Below are 22363 nucleotides of genomic sequence, written 5' to 3' on the forward strand. Positions count from 1 at the left end.
TCTCAGCCTGTCTCCATACAGGAGGTGCTGCAGCCCCTGAGCATCCTTGTGGCCTCCTCTGGACTTGCTCTCCAACAGCTCCACGTCCTTATGCTGAGGACACCAGCACTGCACACAGTGCTGCAAGTGGGGTCTCACGAGAGCAGAGCGGAGGGGCAGGATCACCCCCTGTACCTGCTGGTTACACTTAGTATTTTTATATAAATATATATAAAAAAATATATAAATATATATATATAATCTTATATTCACTTGTCTCCTGTTCACAAAAGAGACTGAGAAGATGATGGGGAATACACTGCAGAAGTACTGGGGACAGTGCTGACTGATGCTATGGAGGCAGGTTCATGGCCTGGCAGAATTTTCCATCTACTTCTTTCTGCTGTTGCTGTGTTACTCAGTAGGTCCAGAACTGGAAGATAACTCACACAGGCCACATGTGCCACCTTGGCTTTACCTTCTGCCCTGGAGCACACCCTGCTTGTGGCACTCTGGCAAGCTTAAGGGTACCCAGATAGTGCTACCTGCTGCTAGCTCTCAAGGATATCTATCTCTTTCTCATTGCCTGTGGGCCACATCACTGAGATCTACCCTTGGTTCTAGGTAAAAGTGTTTTGTTTTCCTTCTTCTAGTAAATAATGCAGCACAGGCGTAGGAGTCAAGGGAGTCAGAAAGTAAGAACCCTGCTGATACAATCTCCTTGCCCTGCAACAGCCTTCTATAGGTAATCGGGACAAGTTTTCCTCTTGCTGCATCCAGACCATGTTAGGAAAACCTTGCAAGAACATAATCCTACCCTAATCATAAAGAGAAGATGACAGCATGCATTTGACAAATAGCCGGAATAAGAAGGTGAATTGCATCCTTTCTGTTCCTGTGATGTGCACAGCATCTTCAAAAGCATGCTAGTAAGTTTTTATAGCTGTGAGGATGAAACCGAGTATGTAATTCAGCCTCAGTGCCATGAAGGTTAATACCCTGAGCAGCCCATAGTAGGGTGGCTGTAGATTGAAGTAGCAAAACAATGCAGAGTGGTTTTGGGGAGGGGAAGAAAATCCCTGATGGAAAAAGCACAAATGTGTGTAGATGGAGATCAAAAACAAGGCTGGTGATGAAGATGCAGACTTAGAAACCTGGGGTGCTACTCAAGGGTGTTGAAGCGGGTGAAATAAAAAGCCATTAGTCACCAAGGAGTCTCTGTAAAAGCAAGATGCAGATTTGAGCAGCTCAGAATAGTTCATGTTTGGAGATGGGAGGAGATGGAGAAACAAGCAAGAAGAACTGGAGAAAGGCAGTTTTAGGAACCCCCGAGGAAGGGGGGTGTAAAGGGTGTTACTGTAGTGAACATTCCTGCTGGCTGCTTTGTGGCAGTGTCCTCTAAGGTCATTCACAAGTTAGTGATGGTTTCACTGGCAGGGTTTCTTTGCTGACTCTTGTTGCATTTAGCATGTTGTTTGCTTGTACTTTATTGGTAGGGGCTCTCCAGGATTGTGGACTTGTGAATAAAGAATATATATATTGACTCTGAAATACTTTCTGCCATGCAGGCTTGCTTCAGAAGTGGCCATCGGTGATTCCATCTGCATTTCCCTGCCTTTTTTGAGCAGAGGCCTCCATGCATCATACACCCTGCTGCTTATAGAGGTGGCTGTACATATGGCATGGAATCTGAGCCAGGGCTGGGAACTGCCGGTGCTATGCAGGCACAGCAGGAGCCTTAGGAATTGAGCTTCACTTATGGAAGTTGTCCACAGGTCTTGGAGATGGCCTGGCTTTCTGTGGCCAGGAAAGATTGCTAAGTACAGAGGCTGGGAAGCAGCCAGGTGAGGCACTGGGAACAACAACCTCTGCTGTATTAAGGTAGCTGGGAGGAAAGCTGCCTTTGCTTTGCTGAGCTTGTGAACTGCCTGAGGTTTCCTTGTGACCCTTTCACAGTCAGGAAGAACAAAGGGCCCGTGTTATAAGGAGCCACTGCACTGCTGACATGTAGTGCTTGTGGTAGAATGCTGAGCGGTTCAGGTGAATCTGATCTGTAGGCAAGGGGGATGTCCTGTGAAAGAAAAGAGATGGCTTTCTAAGGTCACCCTCCCTGAAACAGGCTTTCCTGCATGAGTGATGGCAATGACACAAGGTGATGTTGTTCTGGCTTTCCCAGATGGTCAAAATCCTGCTGGTTTTTATGTCTTATGTCGGCCCCTTTATCTGGGATCATCTTCTGTGATGTGCAGGCTCTGCTCTCTCAAGCAGTTAGTGGTTTGCTACAGTAATTGGAAAAGTAGTTTTATGCAGTGTAACTTATGCTTATCCATAACCCCTGGTCTGGTCCTAATGGCTTCTCTTCTCCTGAATGCAGTGGAGTCCTGTTTCACACTGGAGTGATCGTGAGCAGGCTCAGGACAAGGCAGGATGAAAGCATTTACCTTGCATGGATGCATCTACAGAGCCCCCAGAGCTTGGCTCTTGAGGCTGATGTAGTTGTTAGTGCTCCCTGTATGCAGAGGCATTTGAGGCCAAGCTGGTCATGCTCTTGAGTTGAGACTCTGTATTGTGGTCCTGGTCTAGGCACAGCTGACCAGCACAGGAGCAGTAAGGCTCTGTTGTGTGCACCCTTTTCATGTACATGGGGCTTTTCTATTAGGAGATCACAGAGCACTCAGTAAGTTGGAGTATTTGGTTTGTGGATGAAGCCCAGAACTGGGGAGTGATGTCTGAAGAGTCAAAAGCCACTCAGAGGCAGAGCAGAGAACACTCTTGTCAGCTGCTTTCTCATTTCTCCTAATAGGTGTTTGCAATAAAAGCAGCATTAAAGTAACATTTACAGATGGCTGATTCTGAAGTGTGAACACCTAAAGTAGCACATTCACTGTTATACCCTACCACTGACCAACTCTTTGCTGTTTCATTCCAGGAACACCTGTGTGGTTCTTTGTCAAAATCGCTCCAATCCGAAATGAGCAGGATAAAGTGGTTTTATTCCTTTGCACTTTCAATGACATAACGGCTTTCAAGCAGCCCATTGAGGACGATTCATGTAAAGGTTTGTCTTTTTCACAATTATATATTTATGCTGCTTCTGTTTGCTTGCCCTGGTCTTGAAAGAGATGAAGTCCTTTAAGTATCAAATCCAAAGAAGTAGATGTTACAATAGCTTGTAGATATGCCACCGGGTTGCTGGTTTCTTAGGTGAATTGGCTCTGGCCTGCACTGGAGAGGGGTATTGCTAATGAAAGCCCCAAGGCAGCAGAGTTTACTTAGAAAATAGGTACTGCTTTACCTTTTAAATTCATTATTTATCCAAACTGCAGTCTTCAGGGAGTCACGGTGTTGCTGCACAGCATCTTTGTGTCAGAGGGAACTCATGGGTCTTAGGCCCTGTAAAGATTGTGCATGATGCTGTATGGAAACCCAGAGGAATTACCCTTGGCTGGGGCTCTAAAGATCCAAGTCATTTCATTCTGTTTGGCCTGATGTTATTTATCATTATGATGGGATTACTTATATTAAAGTTATGGACTAGTTTCCTTTACTATATAAAGAGATTCCCATCATGTTAGGTTGGATCAGGCTGGAGCTGTGTTTTAGTGTTAACCCGTTGCTGAGCTACACCCTGGAAACCATCAGCTGTGATGGCAGCAGGAACTGGTGCTCAGGTTCAGATCCTGTCAGAAATAGCCCTTTTGTCCCCATATGGAGAGTTACAGAGACTTGTGTCTTCTGGGGTGAAAAAGACGTAAGTTCCTCTGTTGTTTGCATTTCTGTAGTATTTAATAATATTTGTCGCATTAAATTAAACAGGAAGCTCACGGTGAAGGTGAACTGATTTACATTTATGCTCACAATGTTATTCTTTAAGAACATAGTCTCTCAAAGTGGAAACACCTGTTCCCATGAAAAAGGAAGTACAGACTACACAAACAGAGCCTCTCCCAGGCCCTGGGGTGATTATTTTACTCTTTTTAGTGCTATTTAGATGGTTCTTCATTGCTGGAATAAAACTAAAAACCCTATCTTGCCCAGAAGGTTGGGTCAGGAGCAGTTTTTCCCCTTAGTGGTGATCCCTGTACCCTGATGAGCACTGACAGCAAGGACAAATCAGCACTATAGAGTAAAGCTGCCTCCCATCTATTTGCTGGGAGTGAAGGCCATTGCTTCATGTGGTCAGTTGGTCAGCAGGGCTTTGGCAGGGGTGGTAGCTCTGTCTTTCCCTTTGCTTTCACAGAAGATGCTGAATGTGATAGTGATGTGTAGTCTCATGAAAGGAGCTTGCCCTTCACTTACAACACAGGGAAATACTGCAGCTTTTATTATATATGTATATATATTTTTTCCCAAGAGGAATATTTTAAAGGAAGGAAATGCTAACTTAAAAACAAAATTCATTTGGATCTTGAATTTGTCTTGTTCTTACAGTTCTTGTGGTAATTCTGATCAGCTAGAACAGCAGCTAATGTGTCAAGCTAAACCTGCTTAACTGTGGTGTATATTAGTTTTCTATCACCCATTGGCAATTTCAAGTGTGATTGTTCAGCTGCAAATGATGTAGTAACTCCTTGATGAAAAGTGTTGAGCTCTAATGATGGGGCTTGACTTGTCCATAAAACTAAATGGGTATCTTTTACCCAGAGGTGGCTCAGAGAGGTAAAAGTTCCCTGTGCCACTTTTCATACTTAATACTGTTTCTTCTTGCCAATATCAGACACTGGCCTGCCCATGGCAGGGGGGTTGGAACTGGTTGATCTTAAGGTCCTTTCCAACCCTGACTATTCTATGATTCTATGATGGGAAGAGATAAAATCTTTCTAAAGCCTGGTAAAAAGTAGCCTTCTAATTGGAGTCTTTGTGAATTGATTCAGAGAATTTAGAAGATGTTTATTTTAGGACTCCCACAGAGGTTAAGTAAATTTGGGTTTAAATGCAGCAGCTTTAAAAATAGTGTGTTCTAAATAAAGCCACTTAAAAATAGTGTCAGCGATGTTGATAATACAGTGCTTTTAAACAGGCTCTTTCCACTCATCCCTGTATGCTTGCCCCTTTAAAAATGAGGCAAAAGTAGGTTTACTTGAATAGAAGTAGGCAAAATCAAGCTCTAGCAGAGCTAAATTGGGCTCATGAAGTGATAGGTCACCTTTTTAGCTGAATTTTAGAGCGTGTGCTATGTTTGGAATTCGTGCATTTTGTCTGTATATGACTTTGACATACGCCAAGTATGAGATGTTTGAGAACAGTGTATACAGTGGAATGCATCACTTTGGGAAAACAAGAATTAGAACGGACAGGTAGGATTAGTGCCTGCACCCTGTGTAGGTAGCAAGAAGTTTGCCTGAACAGCTTTTGCATGTATGAGTACAGTGTGAATGTACTCGGCCTCACCTCTGCTGTATGAATACAGTGTGAATGTCTCGGCCTCACCTCTGCTGTATGAATACAGTGTGAATGTACTCGGCCTCACCTCTGCTGTATGAATACAGTATGAATGTACTCGGCCTCACCTCTGCTGTATGAATACAGTGTGAATGTACTCGGCCTCACCTCCGCTGTATGAATACAGTGTGAATGTACTCGACCTCACCTCTGCTGCTCTGTCAAAGCTTGGAAAGTTTGCTTTGCCTCCTGATCTTTGCTTTTGAGATGTTGTTTTTATACAAAAAGGTGATCAAATTCAACATCACTGAATCCTGTAGGAGAATGGTTGTTAGGCTCCCAGCCACTGTAACCTCCTGTGTCATAGTTACATCAGTTCCCATCTCCTCTGCACAAAGAGCTTTATTTCATTTCACAGCTAAGCTGTCCTTTGCATCACAAGCAGGGCTCCACAGAAGATAATATTTTGATTGCCTCCTTCACCTTAACTTAGGGAAAACTTCAAGTGTTTCCTTTTCCCCCTTTCTTTCCTCTCTTTTATTTTGTTGCGGTCTCATCTGTTGGTTCTGTTTTTGAGATGTATTTATATGAGCAGAGCCAGTGTTTGAAATGTTTTGATGAAGTTCTACTCTAGTTTCATCTGGATGAAATGTTTCCTTTAAGAAGGAAACAAATGCAAGGGAAGTGGTGAGGATATTAAAAGCCACCCTTTGGTATGCTTTCCCAGAGGGGAAAATAAGACGTTTTTAGTCGTGAAGTTTCAAAGGGAATGAGCCTTAAGACCGCAGGGAGGCACGATGGATGGAAGCAGGGATCTTTGATGTACAAGAAAACAAAGGTGGTTTGAGCGGAGGCTTTACTTGCATTTACACAGCTCTGTGTGAACAGTACACCTACGAACAAAGAGCTGGTTCTCTAGCAGGTGGTGGCTTGTTCTAGCTCTAGGGGTTCTGTAAGTCATGGATCAGCAGTTTGATAACAAGGGTCTGTAACTGCCACTGTTCTGATGTCTGAATTTGAGTTGTCATGATCGAATGGAGGAGAACAGTAGGAAACAAATAGCTACCTATGATTTAGTAACATTGTGTTGTGGACTGAGTTATCAATGGCTTACTTCAGACTACAGAAGACTGCTTTCTTCAACAAGCATTTTTAGATGAAGCTTCATCCCTTTAAGAAGAGGAGTTTTGATGAGTTAAATATCTTATCATTAAGGTACATTTCAGTGCCATATTTCCCCATGCTCACGGAACAGCTTGTCCCCATTGTAGGCATCTTGTCTTCCTGGGTCTTTTCAGGGAGGTTCTATTCAGCCTTTTGCAGTGAAATGGTGGAAAACCAGAAGAGCATCATGGGATGAAGGAGAGCTGAAATCAGTGCTGTTAATCCTGAAGGCTCTTCATCCTCTTGAAGCTGGAGATGTTTTAGTGCCATCTCACTGCTTTGTCTCCCTGCATGATGTTTTCTGCAGAGCTAAAAAAGACCAAACAATGATAAAACTGGGTTAGAATCAAAGGCAGAGGCACAGGCAAACAGCCATGGGGCTGGCATCCAGCTTTATATTTGCTTCCTGAATTCCAGTCTGTCTTGTCTGTTGTGTGAGCTCTTACCTGTATATTAATCACCTAGGGTCATTAGATTTCAGTTTAATTTACGTTTTCTCTATTTATAGAGGAAAAGAGTGGCTGTAGGGATGTATCAGCTGCTTGTGTTGAAAGAGAACTCTGAACCTGTATAATCTCATCCCTGTCTCCTAGAAGGGCTAACATCAGTATATTCTGAAACCTAATTTCTTGTCTTCGAAAGCTCAGTCTTCTTCCTGTAATCAACTCCATGACCCTTAGAATTTAATGTTTATGTTCTGTCTGGTGGTTTAAGTCTATTATTTGACCTATCTTCATTGGATAAACATCTGACTTGCTGTAGGCTGTGTCTGTCTTAGGCTTCTGGAAGAAAGGTAGCAGTGAATTCAACAGGTACTGCTGTATTTTCAAGCAGTATAGGAGAAGTTATCCTTCAATAGGATTAGTACTGGCATGTTCCCTTTTTCATTGTGTTTTCCCTGTGTCGCAATGTGCAGGTCTGCTATAATGACACTTCAGAGTTCCCACATTTTTATCTTTCACCAAAAGGAGGGTTTTCTGTCCTAAAGATGAGATTCGTACATCTGGGACATTTGCACGGTGATTCAGTGCTTTAGGCATATCATCACACAATGGCCTGTGCATCTCTAGGCTGGGCTCTCATGTGCCAATGTATGGAGAGAGTTAGGGTATGCATTCCCAACCTGCCCATTTTCAGGTCAGCACTGGTTCAAAAAGCCAAGCTCAAAAGCCCTGTCTCTTGATGCAGTCTCTTGCTAATGGCAAACAGTTACTTTATTTTTGGATCAGAGTTTGGAATATATGGTGAGAGGTCTAATGTTCTTTCGTGTACCATTTATGCACCCAGAAGCAAGATTTGCTTCATGTGGGGCAGGGAAGGTGCTAACAGGGGATGCTGAGGATGGAGGAATGGGTTAAGCTGTACCTTTCCAAAGGAGATGATACTTGGGGAGAGGACGAGATACCCAGAGATGCTCAGCATTCATAGCCACAAATGATGCCACAGAGATGTCTGATAAGAAAGCTCAGGTGAGGTGTTTGCTTTCCCTGCTCTCCCTCTTTATTGCCTGAATAGCACAATAGCTAGAAAACTCAATGGCCAGAAGAAAACACCACACTGAAAGTTTGTCCTCAGGTTTGGAACCAAACGTTAACTCTTCCCAGAAGACCCCGTTCCCATCAGCCTGTTCTGAGCCGGTAAAAGGGGCTGCTTGTGTTGGCTGGCACTGAACACGATGGGTCTGGTGAGGGAGGCAGATTCCCTGTTCCCATGTCAAGCTCGCACTCTTGCGGACGAGCCCGGTCCGGCTGCAGGCGGCACGGGGCTGCTTCAGCACCATGGCCAGCGCCTGGGAATGCGGCGGCTGCTCCCGGAGAGAGCTGGGCTGGGGCAGCCTGGGCAAGAAGGGGAGACCTCAGAGCAGCTCCAGTGCCTAAAGAGGCTGCAGGGAACCTGGAGAGGGGCTTGGGACAAGGGATGTAGGGACAGGACAAGGGGAATGGCTTGAACCTGCCTGAAGGGAGACTGAGCTGAGCTGTTAGGCAGAAGCTGTTGCCTGGGAGGGTGCTGAGGCGCTGGCACAGGGTGCCCAGAGAAGCTGTGGCTGCCCCATCCCTGGCAGTGCTCAAGGCCAGGTTGGACACAGGGGCTTGGAGCAGCTGCTCCAGTGGAAGGGGTCCCTGCCTGTGGCAGGGGTTGGAGCTGGGTGAGCTTTAAGGTCCCTTCCAACCCAAACCAGGCTGGGATTTGATGACTTATACTGATGAAGATCTGTTAATGCTAGTAGCCTTCTGCCATAGTCCTGTAAAACAGGAAAAAAGTATAAGAGTACAGGCTCTTAAGTTCTGCGAAAGTGAAGTTTGAGGTGTAAATTGCTGTAGCTGTGTTGGCTTTGCAAAGATTAGTTTGTTTTATATCAGCTGTGGATTAGCCATTATGAATGGTTTCTCCCACCTCATCCATTCTTTTAGCTTTTAAAAGCCACTCTGGCTGTACTATGAAGGTAGTAAGGCCTTCAGGCAGTTGGATTTGTTCATGTACAGTAAGGAAAGAATACTCTTTATAAATGTATCTTTAAAAAAGCCCCCATCAAAACCCACAGCCTTCCATGGAGATACAGTGTGAGAAATCAAATGCTTCAGGTCAACTTTAAACCAGACCCAAACTGACCTCACTTGAGGTTCTGTCATGTTGACTTCTTTCTCTAAGGAACAGTCCTTTGCTGTAGCGGCTAATCTTACATGGGTTTATCAGAAAGATCTGTCTTCCTGGGTGGAAATCACTCATTGTCCTTGTTGCTGAGCACTGCCTGAAAGGGTTGGCTGTTTCTACACAACCTGGCTTTTAAATTACCAGTGACAGACTTGCTTTAAAACAGGCTTTAAGGCATATGAAAATACTCAGGTTTCTTCTTGATTTGGCAGAGGCCTGATGAATTTGGCCCTTCCCTTTAATAAATGCACCATGCTGCATGTTCATAAAGGGGAGGATCCTACACTCCTTTTCAGGTTTCTTTCCAGTGCCCTGGAATATCTTGTTCAATACTGGATCTATGTAGTTTATTGTTCTCACCTCTCAAATTACCAAATATGTTCTGCAAAGTCCATCCAAATTTGATGTCAGTCAAGGATACATTTAAAGTACTGGGCAGTATTTTAACCACCCATATTCCTGTAACTACAGATTCTTGCAGGATCAGCTTCAGGCTGCTCTTTAAAACCAGTCACTGCTAATGGGATCGTTTCTTGTGGTGATAAACCCATCATGGGGAGGGAACCAGGTTTGTATTAAGGGCTGGATCTGAGCATCCTCATTGGAGTAGGAGGTGATGCTGCCCAACAGTTCCCAGGTGGTGCTAGCATTTGTCAAAAGTGGGATTAAATGCACTGATACTACCCTTTCAGAGTACCAAAACCACCCAGGTGTATGCTCTGCCTGACCCTGTGTTGTGGCAAAGTACTGCTGCTAAAGGTTATAGCTGTAGCTACCTCTTGTGACTCTCATTCAGGGTCTTCTGTTTTGAGGGGTATTGAAATGACTGTAAAAAATACTCTGACTTAAAATTCAGCATCTGGCTTCTCTGCCAGAAGCTGCTCAATGTTTTATTAGAGCTTGAGGAAATGTATTTGTGTGTTTCTGCCTTTTGTTTAGAGAGGGTAAAATTAATGGGTTTGTTTTGCTTTGTCTGCTCTGCTTTTTATTATCTTATGTATATTCCTCTGCTTGCACTCGATGTGTGGCTGATACAGCTGAGGCCACATTCATTTCTCTTGCAAGCAGCTGTGATTTTCACCATGTGTTTCTAGTCCTACGTCCTGATTAGCCTGGAGTGTCTTGTACAGTGTTAGATCCAAACCTGCCCACTGGATTTAATGGAAGAGAACTGTAAAGTGGACATTTACCCTTATAAAAGATGCAGTTTATGTAACAGCACTCTTGGAGAGCCATTGAATACCAAGGCACTGCAGTCCTGGCTTTTATCACCTTACCACCCCGGTGCCTATTTTGTGCCTTGCTTTTAGCTGGTGCTTGGTTAAATTGCACTCCCTCATGGGCAGCATCAAAGCAGTTACCTCTGGTTTAAGTTTGCCTTTTCTCCTCTTGTTTGAGACACTTTCTGGCACACGCTGCAGCTTCTTCCTGTGGTAACACGTGTGATCTTGCATGTTTCCTCAAGGTTGGGGGAAGTTTGCTCGCCTGACCCGTGCCCTCACCAGCAGCCGGGGTGTGCTGCAGCAGCTGGCTCCCAGCGTGCAGAAAGGAGAGAACGTCCACAAGCATTCACGGCTCGCTGAGGTAACGTTTGCTTTCCCTGAGACCCTCAAGGAATGGGTTAACCCCTGGGCTATGTTGTCTTTGTGTCTCCCTGGGAATCGAGGCTGGTGGCAGGCATAGGAGCTCAGAACATGGCATGTGTGATGTGAAATGTGTCCCATGACAGTGGAATGGAAACAAGTGTCCTAACGACTTCATATAACCTAATTGTGGTGGTGTGTTCTGTACCTCAGCCAAGTATGATAATGCCATTATCACTGAAGTAATACTTTCTTGCTTAGTTTCTAGTCTTCCGAGAACCTTGATGTTAGTAGGATCTTGCACTATTCACTTGTGTAGCACTGAGGGAAGAGAAACAGGCCAGTACTGAAGGGAATTCTGGAGAATCCTCAATGTGGTTGTTCTCTGCATTCACTGATGTCTAGTTCTTCAGTGAGATCCCTGTCTTGCTTTGCAGACTGGTTCAAATGCATGTTTGACTTACTGGCTTTATGGATGGAATGGCTGTAAGAGGCCACAAGCAACACTGCAGCCAGTTGAGGAGAATGAGACCTTGTGATTTAAGTAGGTTCTGAGTAAAGGAGCAGGCAGAGGCTCCAGGAAGTACTTAGGGTTGTAGGGCTTTCACCACGAGGGGGAGAGACTGTCCCAAGTTTCCTGTAGCTGTCTCTTGGGCCAGCAGCAGGGTCCCTCTGATGTCAAAGCAGCTTAGGGACAGTCTTGACACAGTGTTAGTGGCAGCATGGCCACAGAACATGGCACTCTTCTCTCACCTATTGCTGTGAATACCATGGCAGCAGCTGTAACTCATCTTCCTGTGTAGCTGGAGCTGTAAGGCACTGATGGCTTCCATGCTGTGTCCGTGTAAACAGGGCAAAATTAAGAGAGTACTGTTTACATCTTAGTTTCTATGCAAAATAAATAACTCCTGCCCAGGCCTGTGCTGTTATCACATGTGACAGTGAAATTCCCATGGACAGGACCTTACCTATTCAGTATTTAATGAGGAAACACTCAAGAATGGGAAATGGATTTCTGTTGCAAGCACAGAAGTAACAAATCATACTAGCACAGGAGGCAGACCTTCATGTGCACACAGTACTGTAGGAATACCATCTAATTATCACATCTCCAACCTGAGGTTGCTTTAGTGTCCTGGAATTTGGAATAGTCTCCCTCTTAATCCTACTCAAGGCTTAGCATCAAATCATCCTTCCTTCTCTTTAGAGAAGTCTACCCTTGAACTGTAGTTCACGCTAAAGTATAGGCAGTAGAATATAAGGCAGAGTCAGAGGTGGTTCTGTTTGGCTTAGCAAACCTTAGTCTGGACCTAAGTGACTGCACATTACTGAGACTCCTCACAAGCCAATGTGCTCAGCAAGTCTTTGCAAGTACTCTAAGTGGCACAGGCAGTTGATTCATTACAAATAATAAAGGGCAAGTGTATAGTTCACATGTCTGAAATGAGTTTCTTTAATTGCTGACTGAATATTGCAGTCATTAGTTTGAAGAGAACATTAGCCCCAGCTGTGATATTAGATACCTTGTTGTATATCTGCCCTAATTCCACGTAAATCAATAGAACTACACTAGAGGAAAGCAGAGTGCAGATAATCCTACAGACAGGCCCACTTTTCTCCCCTTGGAGGCACGTGGGGTGCCAGGCTTCCTGTTCTGGAAAGATCTCTTGACACTATTGAACACGGGCTCTCTAACTGCTCCTTGTATTTTCAAATCCATCTTTTCCCCATTTCATCTATACAGTAGTTTAGTAAACGTCTGAAGTTCAAGTTAACATCCATCCTCTTTTCCCACTTGCTGTGGCACTTCCCATGCACCTCGTTTGCTTGAGAAGGCTCTTCATTTGCTGGGATATTCTTTGTGTCTGTTTTAGTTCTTTATTGCTTATTTTTGACTGAGGAGCCAGCAGTGTCCTAGAACCTGAGCGGGATAGTGTTGTACAAGTACATATGGAAACTGCTTAAGTGAATGATGCAGTTAATGCAGGGTGTTGGGGAGCTCTGAGAGGACATCTTGCAAGAAGAGTGTGAAGTAATTGATGCATTTCTGTGGCTTTCTCATCAAGGAGCTGACTGGAGGAACCATTCTTCCTGGTCACTGCATAATGTGTGTCTTATCTGCATCTATAGTGTTAGCTGGTGTATGCTGTACATTGGGCAGTTCTGGATAAGGATTGTGCCTTGCTCTAACAAATGCAGTAAAAGCAGCAGGCTGACAGTGGTGCTCAGCAGCACTGCTCAGTAATGGAACCTCTGCCTTTCTTCACTGTGTTTACCAGGGACTTACAAGTACCATTAAAATCTACTTCAAGTTGAGGCTTAGCACCTTGTCCCTGGCCTGGGAGCAGTTTGTGTGGGTGCCTATGAAAACAAAAAGCAAGGGAGAATGAGGGAAAGCAAATATGTGCAGTTGAACACACAAGAGGGAGAGATTAAGCTGAAAATGAGTGATTGTTTGTGTGGTTTGGGGGTTTATTTTTCTTGCCAGTCCTTCAGTGTTAAATCATAACCACTTGTTGATGCACTCTTGTGACTGGTGGTGTGTTCACCATTCCCTAACACATCTAGGATGGCTTCTTTGTTTGGCCATGTTAATAAATGAACACAGCCTTGTGAAACTCCTGATGGAATTTGTCATTTCTGCTCTTGGAATAATGTTCTCTGGCTTTGGAGAGCTATTAAAACATCATGCACTATTACAACTAATAAATGCAGATAATGCAGCTGTGGTGGCGGATGAATCATAAGTAATTGGAATAATACTTTCATTAATAACTCTCTGAAACAAATATTTCTTTCACTCTGGTATAACTGCATAACAGGGAAATATCTTCCAAAGCCAGGGCTGTTTCAGCCATATAGAGAAGAACAGTAATGAAAGATGTGTTCAGTGCACATGGGGGAAGCTCAGCTTATCGGTGTATAGAGCTGTGTATGGTTTATATTCATCTTTCCCGGGGTTTTTTCCTCTCCAGAAGTACCTCTACAAGCAGTTTGAGTTCAGTCAGTTCATGTGGGTGGCTGAGCACACCTGACTGCTTCAGCAACCTCCCTAGAGGTTGGAGTGCAGCAGGAGCAGCTTGGAACAGGGCTTGTCTTTCCATCTAATCTGGTTTTGATATATGGTGCAAGGAGAGTGGGGCTTATAGCTCTTAATCTTCAGGTGACCCAGGGAGAGTGTGTCTGTAGGATGGAATAGACTGTGGCAAAAAGGGGAGGAAGAGCTCTCCCAGCTCCCAGTACAGCAACCTGACAAACCCTGGGTCTTTAGCACAAAGCTCTGTGCACATCCTTCTGTTAGTCCTGTACACCACTGGGTTCTCTTGTTGTGCCTAATGCTAAAAGCAAATGCTTGTTGTCCAAGGTAGTTATCTTGGAGTTATCTTAGGCTTTGTTATAGATGTTTTTGTCTTCCTTCAATGAAGGATCCTGGTGCCTTTGCAAGCTCTTGGCCTGCAGTCCAGGAAGGCTGCAAGGCTTTTGCCAGTATCAAAAGCAAGTTGCCTTTCCCAGAAGCGTGAGCTGTGGCAATGCTCTTCTTCCAGCACCAGGTGGACATGTCATCTGGACAGGGTGCTGGGACATCTAGGCTGGGAAACTGTTTGCCTAGAAAGATTGGACGAGATCATGCTTGAGGTCCCTTCCGACCTGGTGTTCTGTGATTCAGGTTCTGAAATGACAGGTCATATCTCTAGCAGTGCAAGCACAATGGAGAGGTTTTACAATGTGTGCTTTAGTGATGTAATGAGAGGGAGCCAGGGCTGCAACTGGGAGATGCCTCAGGCTTGCTGCAGGTGGCTTTCCCCCACACTGTGAGTGACTGATATCCTTGTGTCATCCCTTGATGCCCATCTCCTGCCCTGTGTCTGCCCCTCTGTTCAGGAAAAGAAGCTGCATGGAGACCTCAGAGCAGCTTCCAGTGTCTGAAGGGGGCTACAAGGATGCTGGAGAGGGACTGTTCATCAGGGACTGCAGCCATAGGACAAGGGGTGATGGGTTCAAAGTGAAACAGGGCAAGTTCAGGTTAGATCTAAGGCAGAAGCTGTTCCCTGTGAGGGTGCTGAGGCGCTGGCACAGGGTGCCCAGAGAAGCTGTGGCTGCCCCATCCCTGGCAGTGCTCAAGGCCAGGTTAGACACAGGGGCTTGGAGCAGCTGCTCCAGTGGAAGGGGTCCCTGCCCGTGGCAGGGGTTGGAGCTGGATGAGCTTTAAGGGCCTTTCCAACCCAAACCAGTCTGTGATTCACACCCACAGTGCTGGTGCACATCCTTCCACTGGAGACCAGCTAAAGCCATGGCCCCTGGTTGCTTTACCCAGCCACTGACAGAGCTTAACCAGAGACTCCAAGGTGGTAATGGAAATTCAGAAGACTTATTAATAAGGTCCCTGTGCATTCAGGTAGTTTAGAGTACATTTGCTTTCTAAATAAAGAAGGATGGAGGCATCAATCTTTTGATTTTCCTGTGCTGTAGCCCTGGGATGTCAGACAAGCTGAGGAGAGAGCTTTGTACTTGGCGATGGCATTTAAAACACTGAAGCAGCAAAGTTGTTTATTTTCTTAATGAGTTGAAACCAGCAGTCTCTTTTCTCTGCTTTCAGTTCACTTTTGCATCCCTGCAGTTCCACTGCCTTCCCTGTAAGTCCTTGTTTTGATTTACAGGAAAATAATGGACACCGTCATTTAGCCCCTTTTTTATTACCCAACACAGATGGTTCTTGCCTTTGTTTCTATTATTTAGGTATATGGGAATACATTAGTACATTCTCCACACTTTAGTTTGGATGATGCAAGTTTGGAGTGCCAGGAGACCAGAACAGAGTGCATGATCCAATTCTCAGTCTAGAACTGATGTGTGTATATGTAAGAATCCATCTGAATAGAACTAAAAGGATTGGTTTTGTTCAGTGTTTCATGGTTGAGGTTCCTGTGCTGACTGGAATGGTTACCAAAATGTTTGGCTTGTTCATGTTGTAGCAGAAATGAAAGATAATAAGCTCTAGGAGACATGTGGTTGCAGAAGTAGCACTTATCAACATCAAGCAATAAGCAGCATCTCAGCATTTGAGCTGAAATCCAGTTAACTGGCTGAAAATGTTGCTACATGATAGAAAGTGCTTGGGTTTGGTGACGAGTTCCTCGAGTCAATGGGTGTTGCAGTGGCAATCCCCAGTTCCAGAACTGGAGACTGTCCCTTCTGTCCTGTGCTGTTTCCAGCTCCTCTCACCGCAAGGCAACTTCTAACAGTGTTACTTTGCTTTCTTTCTCTTCTTGAAGCATGGAGAACCCATGTGAAGCAGGTCAGGAGTGGCAGAGCACTCAATACTGCAGTGGACGTGTCTGAGTCCTTGTCTGGTCTGCAGGGCTGCTGCTTATAGGAGAAGGTTCCTCAGTGAAACCAACATACCAAGTTCCCTTATTGTGTCTTCAAACTGCTGATGCCTCTGCACAGGTCTCTGAGCAGGTCATGCTACACCTCTTCTGCAGAGCATCCTGGGCTTAAAGTCAGCAGGCTTGCAGTTCCCATTGTCACTACATATGTGTGAGGGCTGTGATCTGACAGTGTCTGACCCCCGTTGTGCACAAGAGTAAGCGACTGTGTGAGGTTCAGAGCAGCAGGGAACTTGATCTGAGGCTGCTTTGTCCAAGTAGGACTCTTATAGCTGATGGTTTTCTTTTGTACCCTTTGGCTTAATCTGCTGGGAAAAAAGCCCACCAGTTCCCAGGGAAAGCAAGCAGAAAGCACTCAGAAGAGCCTGCAGATAAAAATCCCTGTCTAAATAATTGACGTTTAAAAAGCTGAGATAAGGAGCATGAAAGGAAGACATCCTCCTATTACAGCCGCCTTGTCTGATCTTCTCCTTGAGAAGGTGGCCATTTAATTTCCTTCTCTGCTCCCAACTGCTCTGAACTGCTTGTAAATAAATGTGACAAAGGAGCCATGCTCTTAAAGAGCTCTCACAGGTTCTATGAGCTTGGCATTTAACAAACACACCTCACTCGAGCAAATCTCTCTCTGCAGTTTTCATCCCTAACTCACCCAGAGTACATTTAATCTTAAAATGGGACTTATTTGCAGACAGGTCCTTCATGTTGGCTTCCCCCTCCTATATATCCACAGCTATAAACAAGCCTATTCTTGTCTGTAGGCATGTAAAGGAACTTTAGTTCCCAAGGATTAAGTACACACTACACACTCTAGGCACTAGTTTGAAGAACAGGGGAGACATTAGACTTAAAATGGGCGGCATTGATCAAGATTGCTGTTATGCAGAACACTTGGAGCTGTGCCCAGGTTCAGGTCCAGGGTTTAAAACACATGCTGACAGATGATCTGCTGCTGATTACAGCTTTATGAATTCAGGCCTAAGTGCGTTGGAACTCGGCTGTGCACCATCAGGTAGTGAAAACACTGATTTTTCTCTCAGTGAGAAGTTTTGACATGGGTTTATTGAGTCTAATGAGTTACTGTGGTGCAGAGAAGAGGAACAATGACCTGTGCATTCATGATAGATTGTAATATAAGACTGTTTCAGACACAGTATAATGAAGAGTTAAATAGACAATGTGGAAAACCAGTGTGGTCCAGTGGTCCCAGTGCTGGACTGGAACTCAGAAGTTGTAGTATTATTCCTGGTTTTGCCATTGATTTCTCTTTGCAGCTGCCTTTCTGCCCATCATTTATCTGTCTCCTGTATTTAGACTGCTGAAGGAGCTGTCTCTGTATGTCTTAGAGACCTAGGCCCTTAGGCTTAGTGTCAAAAAAGTAATTAATGGCGTTAGAAGAAACAACTGTTCTTAGGTTGACGCTGATTTAACAGAACACTTATCCTGACTTGCTTAGCATTTGCTGGCGATAAGGAGAGTTAATGGACCTGTATTTTAATCAACTACTGTACTGAGCATGAGAATCTGCAGCATGAAGAACAGTATTAAACATTAAGCATGTTTCCTTTTTCTCCTGACATCTCTGACTGCAGGTACTGCAGCTGGGCTCGGAAATCCTCCCACAGTACAAGCAAGAGGCACCAAAGACTCCACCGCATATCATTTTGCATTACTGTGTTTTCAAGACTACCTGGGACTGGATCATCTTGATTCTAACCTTCTACACTGCTATTTTGGTCCCTTACAACGTCTCCTTTAAAACCAAACAGAACAATGTGGCATGGCTGGTTGTGGACAGCATTGTGGATGTCATTTTCCTGGTGGACATTGTGCTTAACTTCCATACCACCTTTGTGGGGCCAGCGGGAGAGGTGATCTCTGACCCAAAGCTCATTCGCATGAATTACCTGAAGACCTGGTTTGTGATCGATCTGCTCTCGTGCTTGCCATACGATGTCATCAATGCCTTTGAGAACGTTGATGAGGTCAGTATATGAGTTCCACACATTCATTATTACTTCATGGTTTGGGGGGAGGTGGCGGAGAGAAGAAAGCAGTGGATGCCCATGGCAGGGGGGTTGGAACTGGATGATCTTAAGGTCCTTTCCAACCCTCACTATTCTGTGATTCTATGCTTTGAATTATAGTGAATGGGTGTACATATGTCTCAGCTGCCCTCAGCACATACAGAAGTTTGCTTATGAGTCCTAGCCAGAAGGATCCATCTTTAAGTGCCCTGGGAGAGGCTGAGGTTTTTGGTGGCAGAAATCCATGTTTATTTTCCTTCATTCCCCAGCCTCAGAGTTGAGGACAGGCAGAAGCAGAACCTCTATACAGCACTGAGGGGAGCTGCTTCATCTGACCTGCCATGAATAGCTTGAACTGCTGTATCAGAATAGTTTCTTAGAGCAGGCTTCTCTTGCTTTCACTGCCGATCAAACAGGAGATGTCTGCTAATGGTAATTCTTCACATGAACAACAGGGAAGTGAAATTCCCTTTTCTCAGCTGCTTTCTAATACAGTATAGCAGGTGGCAAAGAGGCAGGCAGTGACTCACTACATCTTCCTAGACCACCACAAAGTGCTGTGTGGGATCCATGCAGCACTGTTTGGCAACAGTTGCTTAAAGAGAAAGGTGAAGTGATTCAAGATGCTATTCTGAGGGTTGTTAGGTAATTCTAGAATCAGACAAAAGGATAAGGAGAAATCTGGAAATCGAACTCCTAAATTCTTGCTCATTTCTTTGGGGACAGGCCACAAGTCAGGAAAAGAACATTTAGACACTTAAAACCACAGTACCTACCCTGTTTTAACTGCCTGTTCTACCCCATCAGCCTGCCAAGCAAATATTCCTAATGTAAATATATTAGGGTTCCATGCCTAAATAGTTCAGAAGGTTAAATGAATTGTTAAGCAAATCTTAAACAGGAGTCCAGCAGCCCAGTTTCTAATTACATACTATACCAACTCAGTATGTATGTCTATGTATCAGTGACACATACTAACCCTGGGACATACATACATATCAGTGTTTACTATGTCAGTTTTAGTCTGTAAAATTCAGTTTTTAGGAGTTCCTTTAAAATGTGCCCATGTTACAAAGGGAAGCATAAACCCACATTACTTCTGTAATAATACACTGCATATGTTTTATATCTATGGTATTTAAAGTGTTTTTCTCAATGAGATAAGGACAAGGAGGCAAACTGTTGAATGCAGTTGAAAACCCATGGTGTTATTTGGTATTTCATTCCCTAGAGAGGTTTTCATTTTATATACAGCTACAGACTGAAATAACACAAATGAGATGAAGCAAAAAGGCCTTGAGACCTGTCCTTAAATGCTTGTTGGTCATGTGTGAATTTCTCAGGTTCTCCATCTCGGTGTTGCCTTGTAACACTGAGAACCTGACTGGTACTTCAGGTTTCCTATGGTTCTTCAACAGCCTCCTCCATCAGTATACAGTGTTTTCGTTGTTCTATCATGCCCAGGGAAAAAGAAACCTTTTTCTTGATGCTATCCTTTCAAGAGTGTTCATCTTTATTTCCCCTAGTGGGTTCTGACATTTAGCTGGTATAAATCATTGTGGAGTCATTAGAGCAGAGTTTCCACTGGTGTAAATTACTGTACTACTGTTTAAGGTCTCGTAGACTGCTTTACACTACTTGAGGGGTTTGGCAGCAATGCCAGCAGAGTAACAGAGTGCACATCAGGGACGGGTTAGGGCAGTATATGCTGATCACTGTTTCATGAGCTGCCTGTCGAGAGAAAGGTAATCTGTTATTAAAGAAGATGAAGGGGGAAAGTGCCACATCCAAGGAGTGTTCAAAGTACCAGATCTGTGCCTTGCATCTTTTCCTCTGTTGCAGAGTATTCCATTGTGGCTCAACTCCCTTCTTTCAGACTTACTGGTTTACATTTACCTGTCTCTAGCCCCAGACTGCATTCCATATTACATCACAGTTGGATTAAATGAGCTGTGAGGCTTTTGCTGCTCAAGTCACAAGTAGCCCAGCTCAGATTGTTACCTGTGTGTCGCTTTGATTTGCTGAAGGGAATTCCCATAGAGCCAGGAGACTGGGATTAGTGGGTGGCTATGGCTGCTGTGGGGCTTTTTGTTGTAGTCCTAATGTGAATAGTCTTCCAAAAAATTGCTGGGTATTAAATGCTCCCAAGTGTCACCATGGTGATAAAATGAGATGAAGGATGTGAATTGCTATTTTCATGTGTTGATGTTTTCCATATAGGGTATTAAACAGGAGGAAATGGAACCCTGGCTCAGTTGCAGCCCCTATAGTGAGGGGGGACTGGGGCAGGTGGAAGCTCACTGTCATCCTCTGTTAAAAGGAACATCCCTGAAGACACTGAGGATGTTATGGAGGAGCTAACTTGACAAGTCAATTTCGTTTTAAGAATAGTGCAATTACTGTGGTGGAGACTAATTGATTTGTGAGGAACATGGGACCTGAAGACGTAAAAAGCTGCGTGTAGAGGGAGCGGATGCTCTTTTGGCTCTGGGTCATTTGGGAGCTGTCACATCACATAGCTCTTGATAGATTAACAGTGAAACCATTTTTGTCATCTTTAAAGTGATCCACCAAGATGAGATTAATTCTAATACCTGAAACTAGAGCTGATCAATAGTATTGACAAGCAGTTCCTCATTTCAGAATGTTCTCATAATGGGGTTTTTATTCTATTTTGAAGTAACTTTTTGTGTTGCAATTTACTTCACTAGAAGATCTAATGGAAAATATTTTCTTGACACAAAATCGAGTGTGACTTGTGTGTTTTTCAGGCAGTTTCATAATTCTTTGGGTTTGTTGCAGCTTGGAACATGAGGATATTTTTGATTAGCATCTTTTAATATAATTGAAATTCCAGTTTCCTCTCTGCATGGTTGAGAATATTTTTGTCCACAAACCTAATTTGAATTCATTAAATATTAATCAATACAACTATTAATAACTACAATGAACGCAAGAGACACTTAAGGATGAATAGCCACATTCTACAGATGGAAGAGGAAAGGAAAAACACTAATGTTTTTATTCAAGGCCACAGGACTAAATATGTGAATGTATGAAGCTTGTGATCTCAAGGGCTGTGCTCAAAGAGAGTAGAGATATTCAGACATGAACAGATTCAGCACAGCTGGAGAGAAATTCCCATTGTTACCTAAATGGAAGGAAGGTTATCAGTGTTTCTCCTGGCTTTTCTGTATGGGAAGCTAATTATACAGGTAAATATGAATTATGTTCTTGACCTGCCATAGAACTTCAGTAAAAGAAAATCTTGCACTGATGGATGGATCAGCTTAGTGCTAGACTTAAACTTTGTACTGCTGAGACAATGCATCCTCCTGTAGTGTAGTTTGAGTAGGAAAAGAAAATATTGGTCCAAAGTTTACACAGTCCTTAAAACATGTGGTATTAATCTCTTCTGAATCTGAATGATTACAATAAGGTTTGTCAGTAAGGGTTTACAGTAATTAGCATTATTCCTCACTTAAGGAAATGCCACCTACTTTGGGGGATAATGTTATCTTTTTGTGTTCAGGCATCAATCAGGAGCTTTAATAAAAACCAGGCTTAAAGAGAATTCCACAGTTTTTTGCCAAGAACAATGCAATTTAAGACTTTGAATTCCAAAGGCAAGTTGAAGCCTGTTTCTGCAGTGTCAGCTTGAGCAATGTTATACTGTGGTTTTCAGCCCTAACAGCAGAAGATATAATTTATATTGGAAAGAATTTGACTTACTACATGTGACACTGTTGTTGTGAAATCTCATGGTAGGAGTGGAATCCAGTCCTGTCACCACTGTATAAATCTCTGGAACAGGGAGTTTGTAGTAGTAATTGCTATCTGTATTTGAACAGAACACCATCATCAATTGTTAGCTGATGCCAAAGTGAGAACCATATGTCACTCTTATTAGTTGTGGTGCAAGGGAAATAAAGGCATAGCAAAAGATCATCAGGAAAGATATATTCAGTATAAATGATGTAGTGTTCACTTAAGTGGATGAATAAAAGAAAAGCTGGAGCATAGGCAAAGAAGATACAGCACTGAAAGGACAACATTTACTATGATAAAAGAATCCCAGAAGTAATAGAAGTAATACAGAAGTAATAGAGGGAAATTAAGCTACTTAGTGCTAAGTGAGCAGAGGGTAGCTGGAAAGTAAACAGGGAGTTGAGAGGGGAAAAAATGAATGTGT

The 22363-nt window shown here is 43.8% G+C and overlaps 1 protein-coding gene across 1 annotated transcript in view; it reads left to right on the plus strand.

Moving 5' to 3' along the window:
- The window catches only part of KCNH1 (potassium voltage-gated channel subfamily H member 1), a 162451-nt gene that overhangs the window by 18852 nt on the left and 121236 nt on the right, over positions 1–22363 (plus strand). The window contains exons 4-6 of the mRNA XM_034060831.1: positions 2909–3037; positions 10643–10761; positions 17737–18129. Coding sequence (XP_033916722.1) covers positions 2909–3037; positions 10643–10761; positions 17737–18129 — 641 coding nt within the window. The remainder of the gene's footprint in view (positions 1–2908; positions 3038–10642; positions 10762–17736; positions 18130–22363) is intronic.

This window comes from Melopsittacus undulatus, chromosome 3 (assembly GCF_012275295.1).
Source record: "Melopsittacus undulatus isolate bMelUnd1 chromosome 3, bMelUnd1.mat.Z, whole genome shotgun sequence".
In the NCBI taxonomy this organism is placed as follows: Eukaryota; Metazoa; Chordata; class Aves; order Psittaciformes; family Psittaculidae; genus Melopsittacus; species Melopsittacus undulatus.